The sequence below is a fragment of the Macrosteles quadrilineatus genome, unplaced genomic scaffold (assembly GCF_028750875.1).
Source record: "Macrosteles quadrilineatus isolate MER2022 unplaced genomic scaffold, UCM_ALF_1.0 Scaffold_3__2_contigs__length_128488019, whole genome shotgun sequence".
NCBI lineage: Eukaryota > Metazoa > Arthropoda > Insecta > Hemiptera > Cicadellidae > Macrosteles > Macrosteles quadrilineatus.
Window position 1 is genome coordinate 78,074,837 of NW_026542596.1, and position 23,097 is coordinate 78,097,933.

At 38.4% G+C, this 23,097-nt stretch overlaps 1 protein-coding gene across 1 annotated transcript in view; it reads right to left on the bottom strand.

The window, feature by feature from the left end:
- The window catches only part of LOC128990065 (COP9 signalosome complex subunit 4), a 37,232-nt gene extending 14,674 nt beyond the window's left edge, over positions 1–22,558 (bottom strand). The window contains exons 1-5 of the mRNA XM_054412295.1: positions 22,284–22,558; positions 14,474–14,553; positions 13,476–13,594; positions 12,275–12,411; positions 7,391–7,505 (exon numbers count right to left, since the gene is read on the bottom strand). Of these exons, the coding sequence (XP_054268270.1) occupies positions 7,391–7,505; positions 12,275–12,411; positions 13,476–13,594; positions 14,474–14,553; positions 22,284–22,387 (555 nt within the window). The 5' untranslated portion in view covers positions 22,388–22,558. The remainder of the gene's footprint in view (positions 1–7,390; positions 7,506–12,274; positions 12,412–13,475; positions 13,595–14,473; positions 14,554–22,283) is intronic.
- Positions 22,559–23,097: the final 539 nt, after the last annotated feature.

The window sequence follows — 23,097 nt, forward strand, 5'->3', positions numbered from 1 at the left end:
TCGGGGTGTGAGGCGTATCTGCGGGAGCATTGCGACGGTTGGCTGGGGATACCTCCACCAGCGCGACTGTTGTAACCACGGGTCGATGGGGTGGCTCTTCTTCCTCCTCGCCTTCCAGGTCTGACGTGACCTTCTCGAGGAGCGCGAGTTCGTTGGCTAGAAACGTCTCTAGTCGCACGCTCTGATCAACCGACAGCCTACTCACTGCAGCTACGTCGTCGGTGGGTCCGGAACATTCTCCAGGACCTCGTTCTACAGTGAGTTCAAATCGCACCAAGCCGAGGTCGTTAACTTGCGATATTCCTAAGACTAAATCGCAAGCCAATCCCGTCACATGCAACGCGTCCCATTCGTATTCGAGTCCGCCGAATAATCCGCGAACTCGGTATCCAGTCGTGATGTGAGACAGCATGCCATTCGCCATTCTTATATAGACATCGCTGTCTATAGGCGGGACCCCTCGGGATTGTAAAAACGTTGCGAGACGGTCACCAATGAGGCTGACCATAGCGCCGGTATCCACGAGTGCCCTAAACGGTCGACTGAAAATTTCTACGGTTACGAAGGGTCTTGTATCGAGGGAAACAACATCGTGATTGGTCGAGACAGGGAAATCTTTTATTCGTTGGAGCCACGCGCTCCATTCTTGGGGGGGTTGTGGTCCGGATCGGGGATTTGGACTCAGCCTCCCCCTCCTTAGCTGAATCCTGTGTGCGTTTCCCGCCTTACAATTGCATTTTGCGGTCGAGACGCCTTTGGTTTTGCAATAAAAACACTTCCATGTTCTTGGTTCGGGGCAGTCGCGGAACAAGTGTCCCATACGGTCACAATTCCAGCAAACGTACTGGTTGTTGACGTGGACGGTTTTCTCCAGTGCCACCCCTCTCACATTCGTGTGGGAGTTGGGCACGGATAGGGTTTGTGCCTTGGGTCGCGAACTCGGTCCTTGCCGCGCGCGGTCGTACCTCTGGTGCTGCGGATAGGTCCGGGAGCTCGGTTCGCGCGTTGACTCAGCAGTGACTGCGGCGTTATTGACCGGACGTTCGGAACGCCTTCGCCCGTGGTACGCGGTTTCAGGAATGAGAGAGATAGCCGGAGGTGGTGGAGGACGAAACGTGCTCTTATCCCTAACGTAGGCCTCGTACTCCTCGGCACGCTTAATCAGTTCAGCCAGAGTCAAGCAGTCCTGGCGTCGCACCATAAGCTTGTATTCGGGTCGCATATTCGTATAAATCAAGTCAATCTTATCGTGGGACGAAATGGATCCTCTCCTTCGAATTAGCGTGCTTAACGCGACTACAAAATCTCTAAACGGCTCTTGGTCACCCTGTGTCCGCTTACGAATCTCTTCGTCCAAGTTACGGCGATAACCGAGAGGTAGATATTGGATTTCGAAATGGCTACGAAAATCCTGGAAATCGGCCCACACTTCCCGGTTATTGCGGTACCATAATAGGGCGTTGCTGGTCAACAGTTCTGGCAGAGCCCTGAAGACCTGGTCTGGGGCTAAGGAATACGCCTCCATTAGCTCCTCCAAGCGTTCCAGGAACGATACCGGGTCTTTGCGACCGTCAAAACGAAGGTTCCACTTACGAACGACGTTGTAAATAGAGGCTCCGTCTAGCGATTGGCGGCCTGAGGGGCCAGCGTGGCTCGATGGATCGGCATCTCGCAACTCGCGAGTTGCCGAGGCGTTAGGACGTGGTACCGCACCGTAGTACAGATCGGCATGATTCGTGGTAGGGGGCGTGGCGTGTCCCGTGGGAGTCGCGTCGTTGGACCTCAAGGTATTCACCATTGAGGCTAGGACCCGTCTCACTAGCGTAGAGTCCGCATTCGGTGACAACCCAAGTATCTCCCGTACAGTGTCACGTTCGTCGAGGGCGGGATGTAAGCCTAACTTGTCCTTAGACGCGTATTCCGACCCGTAATTCGCTGGCGGGATATTAAGAGTGCGTGGAGGTTCAACGGTCCGGTAGGGTTCGGTACGGGTAATTGCGGAGAATGGCGATCGCCAAAAATCCACAAAACTCTTCCTAAGTTCATCTGCCGTACCTGCCGTAGAAAGGCCGTATTTACTCATCTCATTCTGCAGCTCCTCTTTGCTCAGTCTATAAATCCACCCGACGCGCGGTTCGTCAAACGGTGTGCGCGGCACGATCGATTCCGTAGACCCACGAGTGGTAACGGCAGTGGCAGCGGTGGTTGCTGTAGCGACATACGTTGAAGTGGTGACGGCAGTTGTAGTGGTAACGGTGGGAGCGGTGGTAACGGCGGGTGTGATGGTAACGGCGGGAGCGGTAGTAACGGCGGGAGCGGTTGTGACGGCGGGAGCGGTTGTGACGGCGGGAGCGGTTGTGACGGCGGGAGCGGTTGTGACGGCGGGAGCGGTTGTGACGGCGGGAGCGGTAGCAGTTGGCGGTGGTTCATTGTTTTTGCGCGGGGGCCTTTTCCCTGATTCATCTGGAGTCAGCATATACATAACTGGGAAAAGATAAGTCCAAAGGCGCAAAAATAATTCCCAAGGTGTCATTTTTAAATTATTATTTGGAAATACAACAGTCGACGATAATGGTTGTTGTCGAAAAAATACGTAAAAGACTGTGTAACTGTCGTAAGGCTCGTCGCTAATCGCAAATGTTCAGTATAATATTTAAACCACTGATACAATACCCCAACAATCAATGTTTACAATCGCAAAAGTAAACAAAGTTCCGATAATACGTTAGCCTAATGATCGTTGTGAACTAATTGTTACTGAGCAATACAATAATATGTTAACCAACAATATTATTATATCACTAACGTGTACGTAAACCGTCGTAATTAGGCTCAATCCAAAATATAATAATCCTGTATTATTATATCAAACAATGTTATTTCCTGTGTGTAACAATATTGTATTACAATACAATAAAACTGGGGTATTCTAATTGCTGTTAAATATTAGGACAACCAGAAGTATAACAATATGTTAATCAACAATATTATTATAAAACAGTTCTGATCCCAAATATTTAAAGCGCGTCAATTTCGTTATAAATATTATGCAATGCAACGGATGTAAATATTATGCAGAAATAAGCTCACTAGAATTGAAAGAACTACGGGGAAACTCCAATAACAAACCGTTATCAAACAGCTGATCGGGCCGCTCTTATCTCTTACCCATTCATACAGAGAACAATAGGCAAGCGCAACACTAGTGAACTGACCGGTCGACTAGCCTTCTTGAAGCAGAACAATTCTTACAGAATATTATGAATTAAATCGAAAGGCAGTGTTAACTATTTCCTACTTAAATAATTATAAAAGAATAACAATCAATTATCAGAGGAAATCTATAAACACTGGTATAAATAAGTGCGATGTATAAACGGTTATGTTCGAATTCGATTAAATTCCAATAAATATCCTGTAATTCTATTAAACAAACGTAGTACGTTAAACAACAGTACTGACGTTTAATCGTATCCAGTTCTACGGTATACAACCAATATTCCACTGTAACGTCTCGTACACAACACTGATTATGGTAATGTTCGTATGTGTAATATTTATTAAATTCTGAGCCAAAACAATTAATTATCGACTATGCCTTCGGGCGCCATAAAATATCGTTAACATTCAATAGTCCCTGTTCGGATCGCCATTTGATATGACGAAATTTCGGGTTGAGAGACAAAATTATATTTTAAAGTGCGTTATTGTCGTCTCACCTGAAATTCTGTCACACCTCAAATTTGTCCAGATAGCTTAGCCTACTATGAGATAGTCCAGGACTCTAACGTGTTCGTTAATTAATTATCGTTTCGAGTTTATTGGCTCAGAATATTAATTACAACAATAATGCTTACAATGTTAAGCTTACCTTTAACAAGTGCTCATCATAGCCACTCGAAAAATATGTAAAGTTAAATTTAGAATTTTGAATAACCTATCGAAATGCGAATAAGCCTAATTAATCAGAAACTGAACTAAAACGTGATTCGGTCGTTATACTTGGTAATCACCAAAGTAAACTTGTCGGGAAAATTAGACTCGGTCGATCACCAGAGTCGATACGGGGGTTTTAAACCAAATTTACGTAGGACGGTCCGGGGTAACGGGGTAAGTCGTACGTAAACCGTTCCGGCAACTTAACTGATTTCCGAAGCTGGTTTAAGACAAAAGGTAGTGTGCTCGTACGTGAAAAAGCGTGCGGGGTGCGCGCGACTGCGCCACAGTAAAATAAAAATAATAAAACTTCTCTAAAAATGAGATTAAACAAAATAAATTCGGTAGCACACTAACCTGATGACTTATGATTCTACCAGGAACGGGGGAAATCTTTGATTGACCAGAATTTAGGAGGTTATAGACTGTTGGATTGTCTCCAAACAGCAAGCGTACTGACGGTTCGGTAGCGGGTGGACGACTGACCATGAGGTCCGCTGTCCGCTCTTCTTGTCCTTCTTCGCCATCGCCCCTGGCGGCGGGGTAGGTAACTAGCGTCATCCCCTCTACGATGACGTAGGACCCTTGCCCCTACGATGCCGCTGACAACGCGGGCGCGGCTTACCCCGAACGTAGAAAATTAATATCTTAAAATAAAAATCGGGTTTTTACCCCTTGACGGGTTTTGGGTCGTTACACATTTATTATTACAATAAAGAGAAATGGTCCGAGAACTGAGCCCTGCGGCACTCCCAAGGAGACATCACACAATGATGAGTGAGCACCCATAATATTTACATATTGCTTACGGTTCATTAAGTATGATTCAATTAATTTCAAGGAGTCGCCAGAAACACCATAAAAGTTAAGTTTAGTAAGGATATTGATAGGCGGTACACAATCAAATGCCTTAGTTAAATCTAATAGGGATAGGAAGGCTGATTCTTTATTTTCAAAGGCATGTAGTGCTTTACTGACAATTTTCATTACTGCAGAAATCGTAGAATGTCCGGGTCTAAAACCAAATTGGGACTCAGAAAATAGTCTGTTTATTTCAAAATAGTTGCTAAGTTGATTGTACATAACAGTTTCAAATAATTTTGAAAAAATTGGAATAACGGATATAGGACGATAATTTTGTGGAAGATTTCTGTCTCCTTTCTTATAAACCGGTGTAATTTTAGACAATTTTAACATATTAGAAAAATAGCCAGATTCTAAACATCTACTTATTATATAAGCAAGTGGTCCCTTAATTATATTTATTGTCTGTTTCAGTAAATAGTTGGATATCCAATAAAAATCAGTGCTTTTTGAATTTGATAGGCTTGAAACAATTTTTGAAACTTCAACCAGATTTACACTTGTCCAGTGAAAGGAGTTAGGAGCTATAGGTCTTGTACCCATTAAATCACAGATACTGACATTAGTGTCAGGAATGCCTTTCACCAGTTCATTGACAGATTCTATAAAGTATTGATTTACACACTCAGGGTCAAGAGGGATGACTTTGGTGGAACTTTTGCAGCTTTCTTGGGATATGACCTCCCAAGCAGCTTTGCATTTGTTTCTTGCACTATCAATGTATTTCTCACAAGCTATTTTTTTAGTTAGTTTTAAGTTTTTTCTATAATTTCTTTTACATGTGAGATAAGCGTTATAAGCCAATTGGGTCTGCTCAGAGCCACTCCTTGACAAATTTTTGTAAATATGAAATAAAGTCAGCATTTTGTCTCTTTCAACTCTTAACTCATTGGTATACCAGTTAACTTTGTTTTTACTAGTTGTAGGTTTGCTTTTTTTACATTTTAATAATGGTGAACAAAAATGCCAAAGGTCTACATATCTTTTAAAGAAGCTATCAAACAGTGTATTAACATTTATCTCGTTTTTGTGCTCTTCGACCATACTCCACTTCTCTTTTATTAATTCATTGGTAAATAGCTGGATAACATTATTATTCTGTGATCGGTAATAAGAAGTTTGTTGTGATGTTTTACAGTTTTTATTGGTATATGAAATATTAGATTTTAAAGTGAAAAGGAGTGGAGTATGGTCCGCAAAGTGACCCTCAGCTGAGGTAACTTCATATAGATCTTGGGAGAAGTTAACTAAAATGTTGTCCAAACAGGCATTGTTTCTGGTGGGTGAGGAATAAGTACAGTATAAATTAATTGATCTTAATAAGTTCAAAAACAAAATTGAGTTGTTGTTATCAGTTGTTATCATTTCTATGTTAAAATCTCCGCAGACGATAACTTTGGTCCCCCTCGATAAAACCTTCTTCACGGCTAATTCAAGTTTCTCAAAAAATATATCTATGTTGCCACGAGGTGACCTGTACAATGATATAACATACAAATTGTCTTTAATTATTTTAACACAGCTAATTTCTATGTCTATTTCTGAACTAAATTTACTCATATCAAATTTACAGAATTCAATCCCCTCTCTAACAAAAATTCCTGCACCCCCGTTTTAAAAATTTTTTCTAATAAAAAAACTACCGGGAACGTAACCATGTGGTGTAAAAACCTGTAATTCCTCAGAAGTAAGCCAATGTTCTGAGAGACATATTATGTCTATTTTATTTTCCTCACAGAAGCTTTCAAGTTCAAGTAACTTATTTCTCAAACATTGAATATTTACCTGAAGAAGATTTAATCGAGTAGGAGTATACAATTGCCCAGAAGCTACACTATGATATTGACTTGAGACCGTTTTTCTAAAAAACTATGACTTAAGCTGCTATCTTTACCCTTGGTTGCCCGATCATCTTCATTGCCACTCACTTTCACACTAGATTGACTTTTTTCACCACTAAAGACACCAAATGACCGGTCAGACTCCGGAGTAACTGGTAGGTGAAGGCTCCCGTGGTCAGTGGTGGTACTCATAGAGAGGCGAAGAGGGACGTCTGATGTCGGCATCTGCTCTCTGCTCACTGGATTAATCAGCGGTGGGTGATGTGGACTCACTGGTGAAGAGCGGCTAACAACATCTGCATAAGTTTGTTCTCCTGGTGCTATTGGTGTTAGTGGATCTTCTTCCCTCTGGAGATAAGAAAAGGTCTCCAAGCACCTCTCCATTTCCTTTATGAAGGTGTTGTGATCCAGGCCGTTCCGCAAAACACGTGCTGATCTTTGGTTGTATGCAACAATTTTAATCTGGGCCTTAGTCTCCACTTGGAATTTGATGACATTTTTTATACAATGTTCTACTTTTACTCTATCTCTTATACAGCCCATGGGAGAGCAGTAGAGATATTTGTAGCCCTTTCTTTTAAACACAAAGAGCCCACTTTATTTCGAACTAAGACAAGATTGCTTATTTGTGTACTGCATCAAATCGTCCTCCAATCAATCAACAAATCAGGCAAAAACTAAATTTTTATGTTGTCAGGAGTCATTACAATTTTAGAACGGAACAACTCTATGGCTCTAAGTGTTCTTACCTGTAGTAAGGAAGCTCTGTTGATGTAAGCTTCAGCTTGTACTGGGTCGTCATCCTCAAGATACAGCCGAGCTATCTTCATGTATGTCTCCAACTTGTAGTCTACAGAGTATTGCCTGCAAACCGACAATTAAATGATCAATGATGCTGAAAATGATTGGTGGTGGCACAGTAGGTAGAAAACTAAAAGGTTACTAAATTGATCTCCCTGGATATAATTTAATAGATTATCTACTACAGAAGTGATGTGGCTGAAGGTGATTCTCGAGGTACCAAAGACCAACTTAAATAGTCGGAATCAATACTTTAATACCAACACAGTATCTGCATTGAATTGAACACATTAATGGCACGGTCTGATAACGATAAGTGACGTGGCATCAGGCAAATTGCAGGCGTGGCAACCGAGAGTGGTGTGAGAACTGAGAAGATAAGATGGTGGTGCCATTTTTTCCTACATGGAGAATAACTATCAAAAAATTGCCTAGAGGTGGCAGATAGCTAAATAAATCCCTAGGTACTAGATTACTTATAATTGGGCACTTCTATGTTTTAAGGGTAAAAATTTGGAAAAAACTAATTTTCGAAAAACTTTGAACCCTTTAACACCCTCCATGTCCTGAACTTGCTTGTTTGCGAACTCATTCAAGTTTATGCTATTAGACCTTGATGCCAAATTTCAACAAAATAGGACAAAAATGACTTGAGTTAACGTTTTCACAGAAACATACACACATCAACATACAAACAACAATCTAGTTGAAGATCTAGGATTAAGATTTTGGTTGACATTTTTTACAAGTAGAACTTAATATTCAACCATTTTCTAATTTTACAATGAAATTGTTCTCGTGTTTATAATAAAATTCATTTCTATATAAATATAAAATAGTTTTCTATGAATATTTTTTAAGTTGTGATGTGTTCAAATGTAGGGTTGGCCGATGCGTGTGCTAGCAACTCACATGTTTTTTAGCAAATTTCCCATATTATAGGGAATAAACTATTACCGTAGTACTCATGGTAAGACCTGGACCCAGGACCGATTTAATTTTTCGTTTTGAGGTCCCTAGAGGCCAAAAACACCATCCGTTCAAATATATAATAAGTATGGTTGTGATTAGGGCTACTACTATATTAATAATTGAAAACATCATAAAAACATTAGCCTAAGTACCCTTTTAAATTCATTTTAATTAACAAACGACATGTTTCAACATTTAGAAATTTAGAAAATTTAGAAATTCTAGAATATGAATGAAATAAAACAAAACTAAATGTCAAAGAAGATTTTCATATACCGTACACACAAATTACAAAATATTTCCTCAAAATTTACTGAATACCATGAACATCAACAAAACAAATCTGATATTTGAAAAAATCCTACAGTTGCAATAAAACAGAAATATTATATAATATACGCAAAATTAAACAAAGAATAGATCAAGATCCTCTAAATTTTAAGTTAGCTTAACATATGACTATATTTATTCCTTTCATTAATTTGTTATTGTATTTGTATAAAAACATGACTTTGACCTAAGTGTTGAAACATGTCGTTTGTTAATTAAAATGAATTTAAAAGGGTACTTAGGCTAATGTTTTTATGATGTTTTCAATTATTAATATAGTAGTAGCCCTAATCACAACCATACTTATTATATATTTGAACGGATGGTGTTTTAGTCATAATATATAATATAGTTAAATATAGTCATATGTTAAGCTAACTTAAAATTTAGAGGATCTTGATCTATTCTTTGTTTAATTTTGCGTATATTATATAATATTTCTGTTTTATTGCAACTGTAGGATTTTTTCAAATATCGGATTTGTTTTGTTGATGTTCATGGTATTCAGTAAATTTTGAGGAAATATTTTGTAATTTGTGTGTACGGTATATGAAAATCTTCTTTGACATTTAATTTTGTTTTATTTCATTCATATTCTAGAATTTCTAAATTTTCTAAATTTCTAAATGTTGAAACATGTCGTTTGTTAATTAAAATGAATTTAAAAGGGTACTTAATGTTTTCAATTATTAATATATATATATATATATATATATATATATATATATATATATATATATATATATATATATATGTGTGTGTGTCCGTTAGCGCGATAACTCGAGCAAAAATGATCCGATTTTGATGAAATTTGGTACAAATATATGTGTGTGTGTGTCCGTTAGCGCGATAACTCGAGCAAAAATGATCCGATTTTGATGAAATTTGGTACAAACGTGTAAACCTACGTTTATTCGAACGAGTTCGCGAACCAGCATAATCGGACCATGGGAACGGGGGTTTATGGGGGGTTTTATGGGATAAAAATGGGTTTTCCTAATTTTTACAAAAAAATTTGCAATTTCTTTTTAACCCGTTTTGTAGAGCTTAAAAAAAATAATAAATTTAGTATATTGAAGTGCGCTTGTATGCCTAACGGTCACGGAGAAAATTCAAAAATAGTGTAATTTAAAATTCCCATGTTATTTTTATGGAGAAAATGAAAATTGTAGTTTACTTGTTTATGGATATATATTTATAAAATTTGGCAAATTTATTTATTTCCTCCTATACTGTGGTCAAAAAACACTTTTTACCTTCCCCAAAGCAGCAAACATAAGCACTCGTTAAATCTAATGTTATTTAAATAGGTAATAAATATGTCTTATTTATGGAAATATTTGAGTAAAAATGTAATCAGACAAGTTGAAATTCGCTTAGTCTGCAGGTTTGCTGCAGCGGGGGTAATTTTTTTTATAAGAGGTTGGCGGCCTCTTTTAACTTTGTATTTGCCCGTCCACGTAGACTAACTGCGTGGAACGTATCCAGCAAAGCAAGGGGTGAGCCGGTACAGTACAAAGATGAACTGTACTGATAAAATGTTTTCGGCAGTGACCAGGATCCAAACCCACGACATCGCTGCCTTGAGCCCGAAGTCCGTGACTCACCTAATCCGATCATCAATACTTAGTAGTGATATGCTGTAACCACTTTTAGCTTTTTCCCTATAGGGAAAGCTATTACCGTAGGTAGCACAGAAAGACCTAGATGCTGGACCGAATTACTTTTTAATTTTGATGTTTCCAGAGGCAAGAAACAACAGGTAAAATTTACAAATGTGCACAAACAATAACTACTTGGAGTGTGTGCCCAGATAAACCTATGTTATGTGGGCCTACTTAATTAATTATAAACAAGGTGGCGTTTGCAGAGGCATCCACAAAATTGAGCGGAGTCATCAGGGGTTCATACTATATTGTTTTTGTCATACTGCAGTAAAAACAGTCGTTTTTAATGCATGTGTTGCGGGTCTAAAGTAGCATTTTTACTCTTTAGGGAGTAAAGATCGTTTTTAGCCTCTATGGAGTAAAAATCAGTTGTTGACAACTCAGTTGTAAATTTCTATTGTAAACGATTGCATGTATCGAAATATGTATCGATTTGTGCTTTGTAATCATTTTAACCTACAGTCTACAATCTCTTCCCGTAGCATTTTAGCATTGCAGATACATTAATCCATTCCCACACTCAACACTGCTCACCTTTACTACTTCCTTCATCACCCCCTACGTCGTGGACCTGTTTCCCTATCTTCCCATAGCATTTTAGGATTGCAGATACATTAATGTAATTGTCAAAGGCAGTTCCCACACTCTGCACTGCAAGCCTTACTACTTCCTTTACCATTTCCTACGCCATAGACCTGTTTCCTTCCCTTCTCGTAGCATTTAAGTATTAGAATTGACTATATATTGGTATATTGACTATATAATGGTATTAGATACATTTATCTAACTGCCCAAATGGTTCCCCCACTCTCCACTGCCAGCCTTTAAAACTTCCTTCACCACTTCCTACGTCGTGGGGCCTGTTTCCTTCTCTTCTCTTAGCATTTTAGGATTGAAGATACATTAATCTAACTGCCACAGACGGTTCTCACATTATCCTCATACTTTACTACTTCCTACATCGTGTACCTGTTTTCATCACTTTCCATAGCATTTTAGTATTTTAGATACGTTAATATAATTGCCACAAACATTGCCCACACCTCACACCGCTAGCCTTTACTACTTCTTTCACCATTTTCTATGTCGTGGGCATGCTTCCATCCCTTCTCATAGCATTTCAGCATTTCAGATACATTAATCTAACTGCTACAAAGGTTTCCCAGTTCCCACACTCCACACTGCTCACCTTACTACTTCCTTCACCTCTTCTTACGTCGCGGGCCTGTTTCTCTCTATTCCCATAAAATTTTAAGATTGTAGATACCTTAATCTAATCGTCATAAACAGTTCCCACACTCCGAAAAGCTCGCCTTGACTACTTCCTTCACCACTTCCTACGTCTCGGACCTGTTTCCCTCCCTACCCTTAGCATTATTGGATTGCAAATACCTTAATCTATTGGTTATAAACATATCCCACACTCTGAACAACATTTCCTTTACTACTTCCTTCACCACTTCCTACGTCAAGGACCTCAAGCTAGTGTCGTCATTTGATTATATTTATGATCCATACCATTTCTGTTCTAATATCTGTGGATTAATGCTATCAGCTATTTCTTTATCTACTGCATTCAAAAGTCAACAGCTGATCATATGTTTTTGTTTATGTGTCAAATACTGCTTCCATAAGGATTACATTGAAACTTTGAGACCCAGTGGGGCGGATTCCTGAGAGACTTTTTTAACGCCATATAGATGTTGGCACTCACCGATATGGTCTCTAACACCATGCAAAATTTGAAAACGATTGATTCATCCGTCTAGGAGGAGTTTGCGTATTACGAAATGCATAAGAGTCGACGTATAAGAGCTTCGCTCAATAATAAATAAAAGTGTTACCAAAAGCCAGGGAACTTACTTTTGTCCAGTTTCAAGTGGGATGCCGACCAAGACACTGGCTGCATCCCTCCAGTTCTGTTCTCTCTCGTAGATGGAGGCCAGGTGTTGTCGGATACTGGCTACTTGCTCTTCAAAAGATATAACTCTAGGCTGAACCTTAAAACAAACAAAACATGTTTGGTTAAATAAAGAGAACAAAGCATCCCTACATTAAAACAGCAGATAAAAATAAATAACTTGACTCAGAATGTTTAATACTTACTCAATTTGTGTTTGTATGGATTTGTATTTGTACTGTATGGATAGAAAATTAAGAAAGATGAAACAACATTATACTAGGGAATAATGATTTTTTTTTTAATTTAGGCAAAGTTTAGAGCCAAATGATTCTTACAGTTAACATTTCAACTAAACAAAATAGGCTAAGTAAAGTAATTTTAATATACAACAAATTATTTTGTCAACTAAAACATTTTTTAATATTAACAAAATTAAAATTAAACAAAAAAATTAACTTACTTTAACATTTCCTAACATAAACTTTCACCGCTCTGTTGCATCAAGGCCTAACGATATAGGTCAAGGTCAATTTCTTAGTACCACTACCAAAGTCAGTTGAAAATGGGAATCAAGAAGATAGCCTACCTGATACACGATCCGACCACGACAACAAATGTAATATATATATACCACCCAAGCTTCATTGCGTAGATGGATGTTTTTTCCTTTTTTCATTTTCATTTTCCATAATTTCTTTCATTAACCTTCTGCGTAGCGCACTCACGTCCACCAAACATCAGTGTCATGTCCTCCCCTCCTCATGCCTTCTTTATCCCTCTATTGGCATAATCTTCTGATTATAGATCCCATAAAGAAGGTCTTTAATAGCCATTTAAACTCAGTGTCTACGATTTAAAATCTAACTACGACGTTACAAAAGAAGTAACGCCATTAAAAAAACAAGTGCTCACTGTTAGCTTGATCTAGGACTATTGGTCGGGTCAGAGGTAGTGCATGTTGCGCCGTTACAATTTGTTATATTTTTGGCTGCAATAGCCAACAATTCGGACCCGACCAAACTCTGAAACTTAGGTTGTCCGACAAGTGCGCTCTGTTCCATTTACGCTAATTGTAAAACAAGCCATATCAGACTGGACGGAGTCGTGGTCGGGCTAGTACGTGCCAGCCCTAAAACTAACCACTTTATAAAAAATAATTACCTTATCTAAAGTGTAGTGTGAGACGGCTTTGGAAATATTGTCTGGTAGTTCCACAAGCTGTGTGCTTATGTCGGTTAGAATCTGTCTTGAAATAACTAAACTTACATTCTCATTGACAACTGAAAAACAAAAACAATTAAATCAGTATCATTCAGTCCTTGTGACTTAGCAATACAATAACGATGATTATTTAATTTCAGAATGGTCTTAATCTTAGTTAACTCTACAATAATAAAAACAAAAAGCATTGATATTTTAGTTCCTGCATGAGTGTTTGGATGGTAAAGGGAGGTTTGACAATCTCTCAATGTTGACAGATTATTTATAGGAGGCTAAAGACATAGCTTAGATTTAAATGGTATGTACGTCTATGTCTAACCTCAATTAACTGTCAGATTGTTAATGGGTACAGTGTATATAAATAGCATTATAAATAAATAGCTGAGTACGTCAGTGGTTTTTTACGTGGTGGTCAGTGGAGTGGTTTTAGTGCTCGCTTTAGTAATAAAAAAGTTAGGTACCTGTTCGGATCATGAGAAGAGTGTATGGTAGCTTTTTTATGCTTCGGAACTGGACCCAGCTGAACTTTATCATTGGACTTTTTAAAGGTCCTGCCTGATAAAACAGCTGGTCTTCGCCAGTAACAAAGCCACACAAGGCATCTCACTCCATTTTTTACTCATCCTTAACTCATATTTGGATTTGAAATACGCACCTAGGTGGCATCTTCATCTCAATTGATATTGATAATAATAAAATTATACTAGGCCTATGTGTAATTTAAGTTTATATTGTGTTATTTCTTTCCAAAATCAAGTTATATTCCAAACTGTAGGCCTAGTCATTTTTAGAAAGGAATTTCCGTTACCATATCTAGGCTATATATTCATTTTTAACCATTTAACAATCCTTTTAATCATTTAAGTATCCTGATCTCTCAGGGGATAGTTGATAGACACTGCAGGCTACGGTAACTTATTTTGTTAAATTACACTTACTAGCTTCAATAAATGTCTTCAAAGCCTCAATGATGTCATTCCCTGATGATGTTTGAATAGATTCAAGGATTGCTCTATACCTAAAATCAAAATTACACAAATAATATTCACTGCAATCCTTTAAGGTCCTTATGTCTTAACAGCATCTCACCATTGACACGGCAGCCCCCTTCCCTAGATTACTAAATGTCAAAAGGTTGTTATAGCAAAAATATCCTCTGTACCACAACCGCCACTCCACCATCCATAGTTCTCCTACCCTGCCCTTATGGGCGTCCATCAACATGGGATGAGACCACAGTCATGTGAATCACATTTTTCTCAGATAGTGCAGCAAAAACGTAAAAGCACTATTTTTAAAAACAACTGAGAAAACTTATAAATTTACAAAGCAAATTAAGGTACAAATATCTGGTACAGTTTCACAGAGGACCAGTGGCGGCGCTTCCATAAGGGCCAAGTGGGCCGGGCCCACCCAAAATAAACAGTAAAGTATATTTTTAAATACTTTATAGGTTATTTGGTTGGTATTATTGAATAAACTGTGAAATAAATTAATCTTGAACATTCAACCATAACTTTTGTTGAAATACAATGCAATCATCTCGTAACACATTGAAGGGCCACGGATTTCGGGCCCTTCTAGGCACCTATATATTAATATATTAATATTATCTATTATTAATATTAATATTATCTATATATTAATAGGCAAGCATGTTTCTTTAAAACCTTTTTTCTAGCTCAAGTGCATCGCAGGGAAAATCTTTGCATACTGTTAGAAAGATATTTTTCTGTAGGTGCAGAATATCTTTAAAAATTCAAATAGGCTCAAATATAAGCACAAAAAATTAATTTGAAATTTTAAAAAATTAACATGGGCTTTATGGGTTGCCATGCTATGCTGGTGACGAAATAACAATGAAATATAAACAGAAAATCAAAACAAATGGAAGAAATTACAATCACATGTTTTATTTACAGCATGGAGTGAAAATTAAGAAGTCGGTACATTAGGTATTTTTGGTCGAGTTTTCGACCACTGGATGACTGTTAGTAAGAATATAATGGACAAGGCAATGCCAGCCGGCGGCGCTTGACTATCAGGGAACAATAGACAATAGACAATATATATTTATTCCTTTAAGCATACAGATAATGCAATAGGACAAGTCAAGAATTTTATTGAGCGGAGCGAGCGAAGCTCTTATACGTCGACTCTTATGCATTTCGTAATACGCAAACTCCTCCTAGACGACTGAATCAATCATTTTCAAATTTTGCATGGTGATAAAGACCATATCGGTGAGTGCCAACATCTATATGGCGTTAAAAAAGTCTCTCAGGAATCCGCCCCACAGGATCTCAAAGTTTCAATGTAATCCTTATGGAAGCAGAGTATTTGACACATAAACAAAGACATATGATCAGCTGTTGACTTTTGAATGCAGTAGATAAGGAAATAGCTGATAGCATTATTCCACAGATATTAGAACAGAAACAGTATGAATCATAAATATAATCAAATGACCACACTAGCTTGAGGTCCGTGACGTAGAAAGTGGTGAAGGAAGTAGTCAAGGCGAGCTGTCCGGAGTCTGGGAACTGTTTATGGCGATTAGATTAAGGTATCTGCATCCCTAAAATACTATTGGAAGGGAAGGAAACAGGTCCGCGACGTAGGAAGTGGTAAAGGAAGTAGTAAAGGCGAGCTGTTCGGGGTATGGGATCTGTTTATGACCATTAGATTAAGGTATTTGCAATCCTATGATGCTATGGGATTGGAGAGAAACAGGTCCGTGACGTAGGAAGTGGTGAAGGAAGTAGTAAAGGCAAACAGTCTGGACTGTGGGAACTGTTTGTGACGATTAGATTAAGGTATCTGAAATCCTAAAATGCTATGGGAAGGGAGGAAAACAGGTCCACGACGTAGGAAGTGGTGAAGGAAGTAGTCAAGGCGGGCTGTCCGGAGTGTGGGAACTGTTTATGACGATTAGATTAAGGTATCTGCAATCCTACAATGCTATGGAAAGGGAGGGAAACAGGTCCGTGACGTAGGAAGTGGTGAAGGAAGTAGTCAAGGCAAGCAGTCCGGACTGTGGGAACTGTTTGTGACGATTAGACTAAGGTATCTGCAATCCTAAAATGCTATGGGAAGGGAGGAAAACAGGTCCGTGACGTAGGAAGTGATGAAGGAAGTAGTCAAGGCTGTTATAAATCGTTTTTAAGTATCGTTATATTAAAGGCTAGCTGTCCTGAGTGTGGAAACTGTTTATGACGATTAGATCAAGGTATCTGCAATCCTACAATGCTATGGAAAGGGAGGGAAATAGGTCCGTGACGTAGGAAGTGGTGAAGGAAGTAGTCAAGGCGAGCTGTCCGGACTGTGGGATCTGTTTATGACCAATAGATAAGGTATAAGGTATTTGCATTCCAATAATGCTAAGGGAATGGAGCTAAACAGGTCCGTGACGTAGGAAGTTGTGAAGGAAGTAGTAAAGGTGAGCAGGCCGGAGTGTGAGAACTCTTTATGACGATTAGATTTAGGTCAAATCAAATCAAAATACTTTTATTCCAAAAATTAAACCGTACAATAATAGAACAATATATTACATGGAATTATTCCCCCGGATAGACTGTTAATCTGTGATCGGGGGAAGAGTTCTTGTAAACCATTGTTAGGCATATACAAAGTATTTAAAATTTGTTCAAATTTGCTCGATGCTATTACCTACATCTACTAGAAATTAAAAAAGACAAAGACCTTTATAAATTGAATATTAGAAAGGAAACCCCTAATTTGATTTAAACAAATACGAAAGTCTATAGTAATACATAAAAATAAAATAAAATGGATCCTACTAAACTAGAAGTTACTGAAAACGGTAACAAAAACATGGTTGAATTCTGCATCAGCCGTGGCGAAAACATCTTTTTCAGGTAATGGAAAATAATTATACTGTGTAAACTGACTGTATCAGCGCCTCTGCAGCCGCCCACCCGATACGCGCAAGCCACTCGCCAATCCTGCGTTTGTACACAGCAACACTGCTACCCTCTGCCTCGATAATGTCTGATGGGAGGTTACGGTATAAAACATGTGCTAGATAGAAAGCGTTCTTGTTAGTGGAATTGAGGAATGATCTAGGTAAACAAAAGCCAAAATTTATCCGGTTTCTAGTGGGATAACAATGTGATATTTCTGTAAATATTTGTTGCTTGTTTGACTTTATAAACAGTAATAGTGATTTAATGAATAGTAGCCTAATATTCAATACTGGAAATTCAATAAAGAGTTGATCTGTTGGATATCGGAGTGGTTTTTTAAGAATATTTTTTATTAGAGATTTCTGTGATACAAACAAGGGCTCCAGCACAGCGGATGAGACGCCACCCCAAGCCAAAATTCCGTACTGGAGCACCGACTGCACATAAGCGTAGTATACCATCCCGCAGTGATCCACCGCCAACATCTGCAGTCGTATCTGCAATCGTAAAATGCTACGGAAAGGGAGGGAAACATGTCCGTGACGTAGAGGAAGTGGCGAAGGAAGTAGTAAATGCGAGCAGTCCGGTGTGGGAACTGTTTATGACGATTAGGTCAAGAGATCTGCAATCTTAAAATGCTATGGGAAAGGAGAGAGAAACAGGTCCGCGACGTAAGAAGAGGCGAAGGAAGTAGTAAGGTGAGCAGTGTGGAGTGTGGGAACTGGAAACCGTTTGTAGCAATTAGATTAATATATCTCTGCAATGCTGAAATGCTATGAGAAGGGATGGAAGCATCCCCAGGACATAGAAAATTTTGAAAGAAGTACAGTAGACTCCCTCTTATCCGGACACCTTTTAACTGGACATCGGTTTAACCGGACTACACTCAGCGGAAATGACATCTCTTTAACCGGTCAATTTTTATCAGCACATCGGTTTAACCGGACCAGATCGGCAGGAAGTGGGCGGTACTGAAACGATTGTTCTCGTGGGAAAGATTTGGGACCGAATTTGGGAAGAAAGTAATGAAAACAGGTCCACGATGTAGGAAGTGGCGTAGGAAGTAGTAAAGTATGAGCATAGTGTGAGAACCGTCTGTGGCAGTTATATTAATGTATCTTTAATCCTAAAATGCTATGAGAAGGGAAGAAAACAGGCCCCACGACTTAGGAAGTGTTGAAGGAAGTAGTAAAGGCTGGCAGTGCAGAGTGGGGGGCAGTTAGATAAATGTATCTAATACTTAAATGCTACGAGAAGGGAAGGAAACAGGTCTATGACGTAGGAAACTGTGATGGAAGTAGTAAGTCTTGCAGTGCACAGTGTGGGAACTGTCTTTGGCAATTACATTAATGTATCTGCAATCCTAAAATGCTATGGGAAGAGAGGGAAACAGGTCCACGACGTAGGGGGTGGTAAAGGAAGTAGTGGTAAGGTGAGCAGTGTTGAGTGTGGGAATGGATTAATGTATCTGCAATGCTAAAATGTTATGGGAAGAGACTGTAGACTGTAAGTTAAAATGATTACGAGGCACGAATCGATACATATTTCGATACATGCAATCGTTTACAATTGAGTTGACAACAGCTCATTTTTACTCCATAGAGGCTAAAAACGATTTTTACTCCCTAAAGAGTAAAAATGCTACTTTAGACCCGCAACACATTCATTAAAAACTACTGTTTTTACTGCAGTATGACAAAAACAATATAATATGAACCCTTGATGACTCCGCTCAATTTTGTGAATGCCTCTGCGAACGCCACCTAGTATGGTTCTCTTTTATTTTTATTATAATCTATACAATATAATTTTATTTTATATGGTATCAATGCATTAGTATATGGAGCGGAGTGGGCCGATTTAATCTGGCCCACTAGACGTTGATTCTCGATATTCTCGCTGGGAGTGCTGAGCGCTAGTGTGGCTTTGTTTACATCACGCCGTGTCCTTATGTTGTACACCAACTGGCAAATGGGTTGTCTAGTTGTAATATTTTATGAAATAATAAGTTGACACTCTTAGTTTTGTAATATTATTCGTACAGATTTATTAGAGTAGCCATATTACGGTTTTAGCAATCATAAATTTAAAGATTATGATGAATTTACTAAAGAATGATGGTGATGTTATTGTGAAGTGTGTTTGTGTTCGTGGTTAAAATGGGGTTAGGCCTACTTCAACAGTACTGCAATCTTCAGAATTGTGAGTTATTATAAAAAAAATGCAGTTCTTGATATGATTTAAATAGTAAAAAATAACGTACCATTATTTAACCAACCCAACTTCTAATCAAGTGCCTCAAATGATAGAAAATCCATCTAATTTATGTAAAAAAATTTATACAAATCTTTGGATTCCATACCCCCCGGAATGGCCCACCCTAGGCCCTACTGTTCAGGTAAAGCGCTGCCACTGCAGAGGACAGCGATGTATTACCTTATCAGATTAAATATCAATATTTAAGCTATATAACGTATAAGTTATGCATTTAGATTATAACTGGAGTCAATATTGTTTTTGCCTACAACAGTGGGATATTTAGACTTCTTCAGATTGGCGGGGAAACAGCAACACAAGTCAATTTTTTCGGAACATCTGTCTCCAAATTCAGAAGAGAAATAGATTAAATGGTTATCCCGTAATAGCTCATTTATTTTTTGCTCTCTGTATTGCTTTAATTCATTTTTCCGTTACCGTATCAAACATCAAATAAGTTAGGCCTAAGCGAAATATTTACGGAAATGTAAAAACTTACTAGGCTATACCAGCAATAACCCCAACTCACTAGGGGACTGGTGGGAATTCGGGGTTTTTGGTGGGGGAGACATTCAACGTGTGTAAGTTAATCATCGGGAGAAATTAGGGTAATTAGATGGGTAAAAAGGTAATTTTACAGTTGGTTATAATAACTACTTAATGGGTAGGTTAGGTCTAATTGGCCGGGTAGAAATGGGATCTTTAAGTTATAGCCTATTAACTTAAAAAAATTGAACACTGATCTTATTTAGGCATGAGGGGAGGGCAGGTCGGAGTTTATGCGGATTTGTGGCCGCATTACTTAAATGTTTTGAATTTAGATTAGGAAGTCGATTAGGAAGGTAAAGTATCGGTTATAAGTTAGTCTAACTTACCAGTGTGTTACGGTAGGCCTTCATCCATGGGTTTTAAGTAGGTTTCCAAGCTATTGGAGTAGTTGGTTAAACATCGAAGAAACGATTTTGAAATTGTCTTGTAGAAAATTTCAAACATCGGGTGCAGACCCTATGATGACTCATTAACCTATTAAGTACTAGCAAAGAGGGGTCTTTACTGGGGTGTTATTCCATGGACCTCCCATATAACTTACTCCCCAGCCCTCTTCATGGAAAAGTTATATGAATATATAAGTTAGCTTAACACATTCGCTACTGAGCGTCGCATATATGCGACGCCGCGGTCATTGCCACAGACCGAGGTATACATTTGAATCTTACACACAGACCGGCTGTCACTTGGATAACAGTACACACAGACCACGGGCGAAAACCTGTAAAACAGTGATCATATACATTGTAATACGCTACAATCGTGTTTGTAAATAATATATTCTTGTTTTTTTGTATTATTAATAACCTTTTGTAATGTCGCATATTTGCGACGCCCGGTCTACAGCGAAGACGATAGTGAAAACTATCATAGTTTTCTTGAAATAGACCAAACGTCGCATATATGCGACAGTTCATTTTTTGTGTTTTGAGGTGAAAGTAAGTAGGCCTAAAATAAAAAAAAGATTGATCAAGAACAGTTTATAACTGAACAAATATAAAAGCTACATAGGATAATTCAGCATACATACTGCATACATACATACAGTGATGCAGAAAAGTAAAGACCAGTTTTTCCAACTATCATATGACGTCACCAATCATCATATCCACAGACCAAGCGACGCAGTTGTGCGTCAGACATCTCTGTAGACCACTGCAGGGAATTCAGAGCCATCAAATAGACCGTTACAAAGATATAAGCATTTTAATAACATTAGAACCCCGACGCAAATATGCGACGGCAGTCTATTTTAATGTGACTAGCCGACGCATATATGCGACGGCAGTCTATGGGTGGAACCCGGCCGACGCATATGTGCGTCGCTGGTCCACTTGAATGAAAAATTTCGTACTATTGCAGTAGCGAACGTGTTAAGTTATGTTATTATGTTATATAGGACCTGCCCTAGAAAACAAGTAGGCCTAATTAGTAGGGAGTTACTAACCAGTGACCGTGATGAAACATAAGTTAGCGCTTCAGTTAGGCCTACTCCTGGCTATTTTCACTGAGCTTGTCAGAGGCTAAAAACTTAACACTAGATGATTATCTCAATCATAATGTAGATGGGTTTGAGAGCAAGGCATCCAAAATAATCACAACCCTAACTTAAATAAAATCACCAGTTCATTAGGCCTATATTAATAGGCTAGGTTAGGTTTACTCTATAATCCTGTTTACACCGGAGTTTGAAACACGAGTTGTAAATTTAACGTAGGCTATTTCCCAAAGCCATCTGGGCTGCACTTTACTTTAGGTCCTACACTCATTCGAATGAAAATATCGATCGATATATCGTTTGGTTGGTTAGGTAAGGTTAACCTGACCTAACTAACCAAACGATATATCGAATGAAACAATCGAACAATTGATATTTTCATTCGGTTGTTTGTAGGACATAAAGTAAAGTGCAGCCGCCATCTGCTGGCTGAGTGAAATTGATATGTGCCAGAGCGTAAAGTTTCACTCTCAGGATAGTAATTTAAGACACATTAATAACTATAAATAAGTTACTCACTTGTCGGCTTGATCTTTATGAGACCCTCCTGAGCTGGCTAAAATAATTAACTGTTGCCTGACGTTCTGAGACGTCATTTGCTGCTGAGTTAGGTTCGACGCCATTCCTGGACTATTATTCGTATTATTTCTACAGTACAAAACAAATTGTTATTATCGTTCAACGGATATCAGGTAAAACCAAAATTAATAATGATGTGATAATATAAACAATCCCAAACAAAGTCGGCTACAAAACTACCATGTTGTTAACCTGAACCGAACCTGACACATAAGTTGTTGATTGTTGTTGTTGTATGTTGATTTGTTTTTTCCTTGAACAAACGCAAGCTGGAATAAAAGTCATGAAGCCTCTCATTTAGTTATTTACCTTTTTACAATGTTAACATTTGTTATTATAATATTCGCAGTAGCTTTTTTAGCCACTTATAATGTAATACTGTTGCTGTTCAGGGTAGAATGGAAATTATTTGGTAATGTTAATCAATTTTACATCCAACAGATATTCCTAAATGACTGGAAAATGTACAATAATTATGAATAATCTTATACATTATCAACGTTTCTTGTATTTCTAAAACCAGTGGTCCACAGGCACGGCCGCATTTAACTCCATCTAGTTTGTTAACTGGACTATGACAATATTGACTCCGCTTAAAATGTACAGTTATAGATTTTTAATTAATATTTTTTCGGTTTTCAATTCTGTATGTTTTATTTTCAATATTTTAATATTTATACATTTATCCATAAAAATGTATCTATCATTCTGAAGTAAATCTAAACCACTCAGTTCCGCTCCCATGTCCTCAATC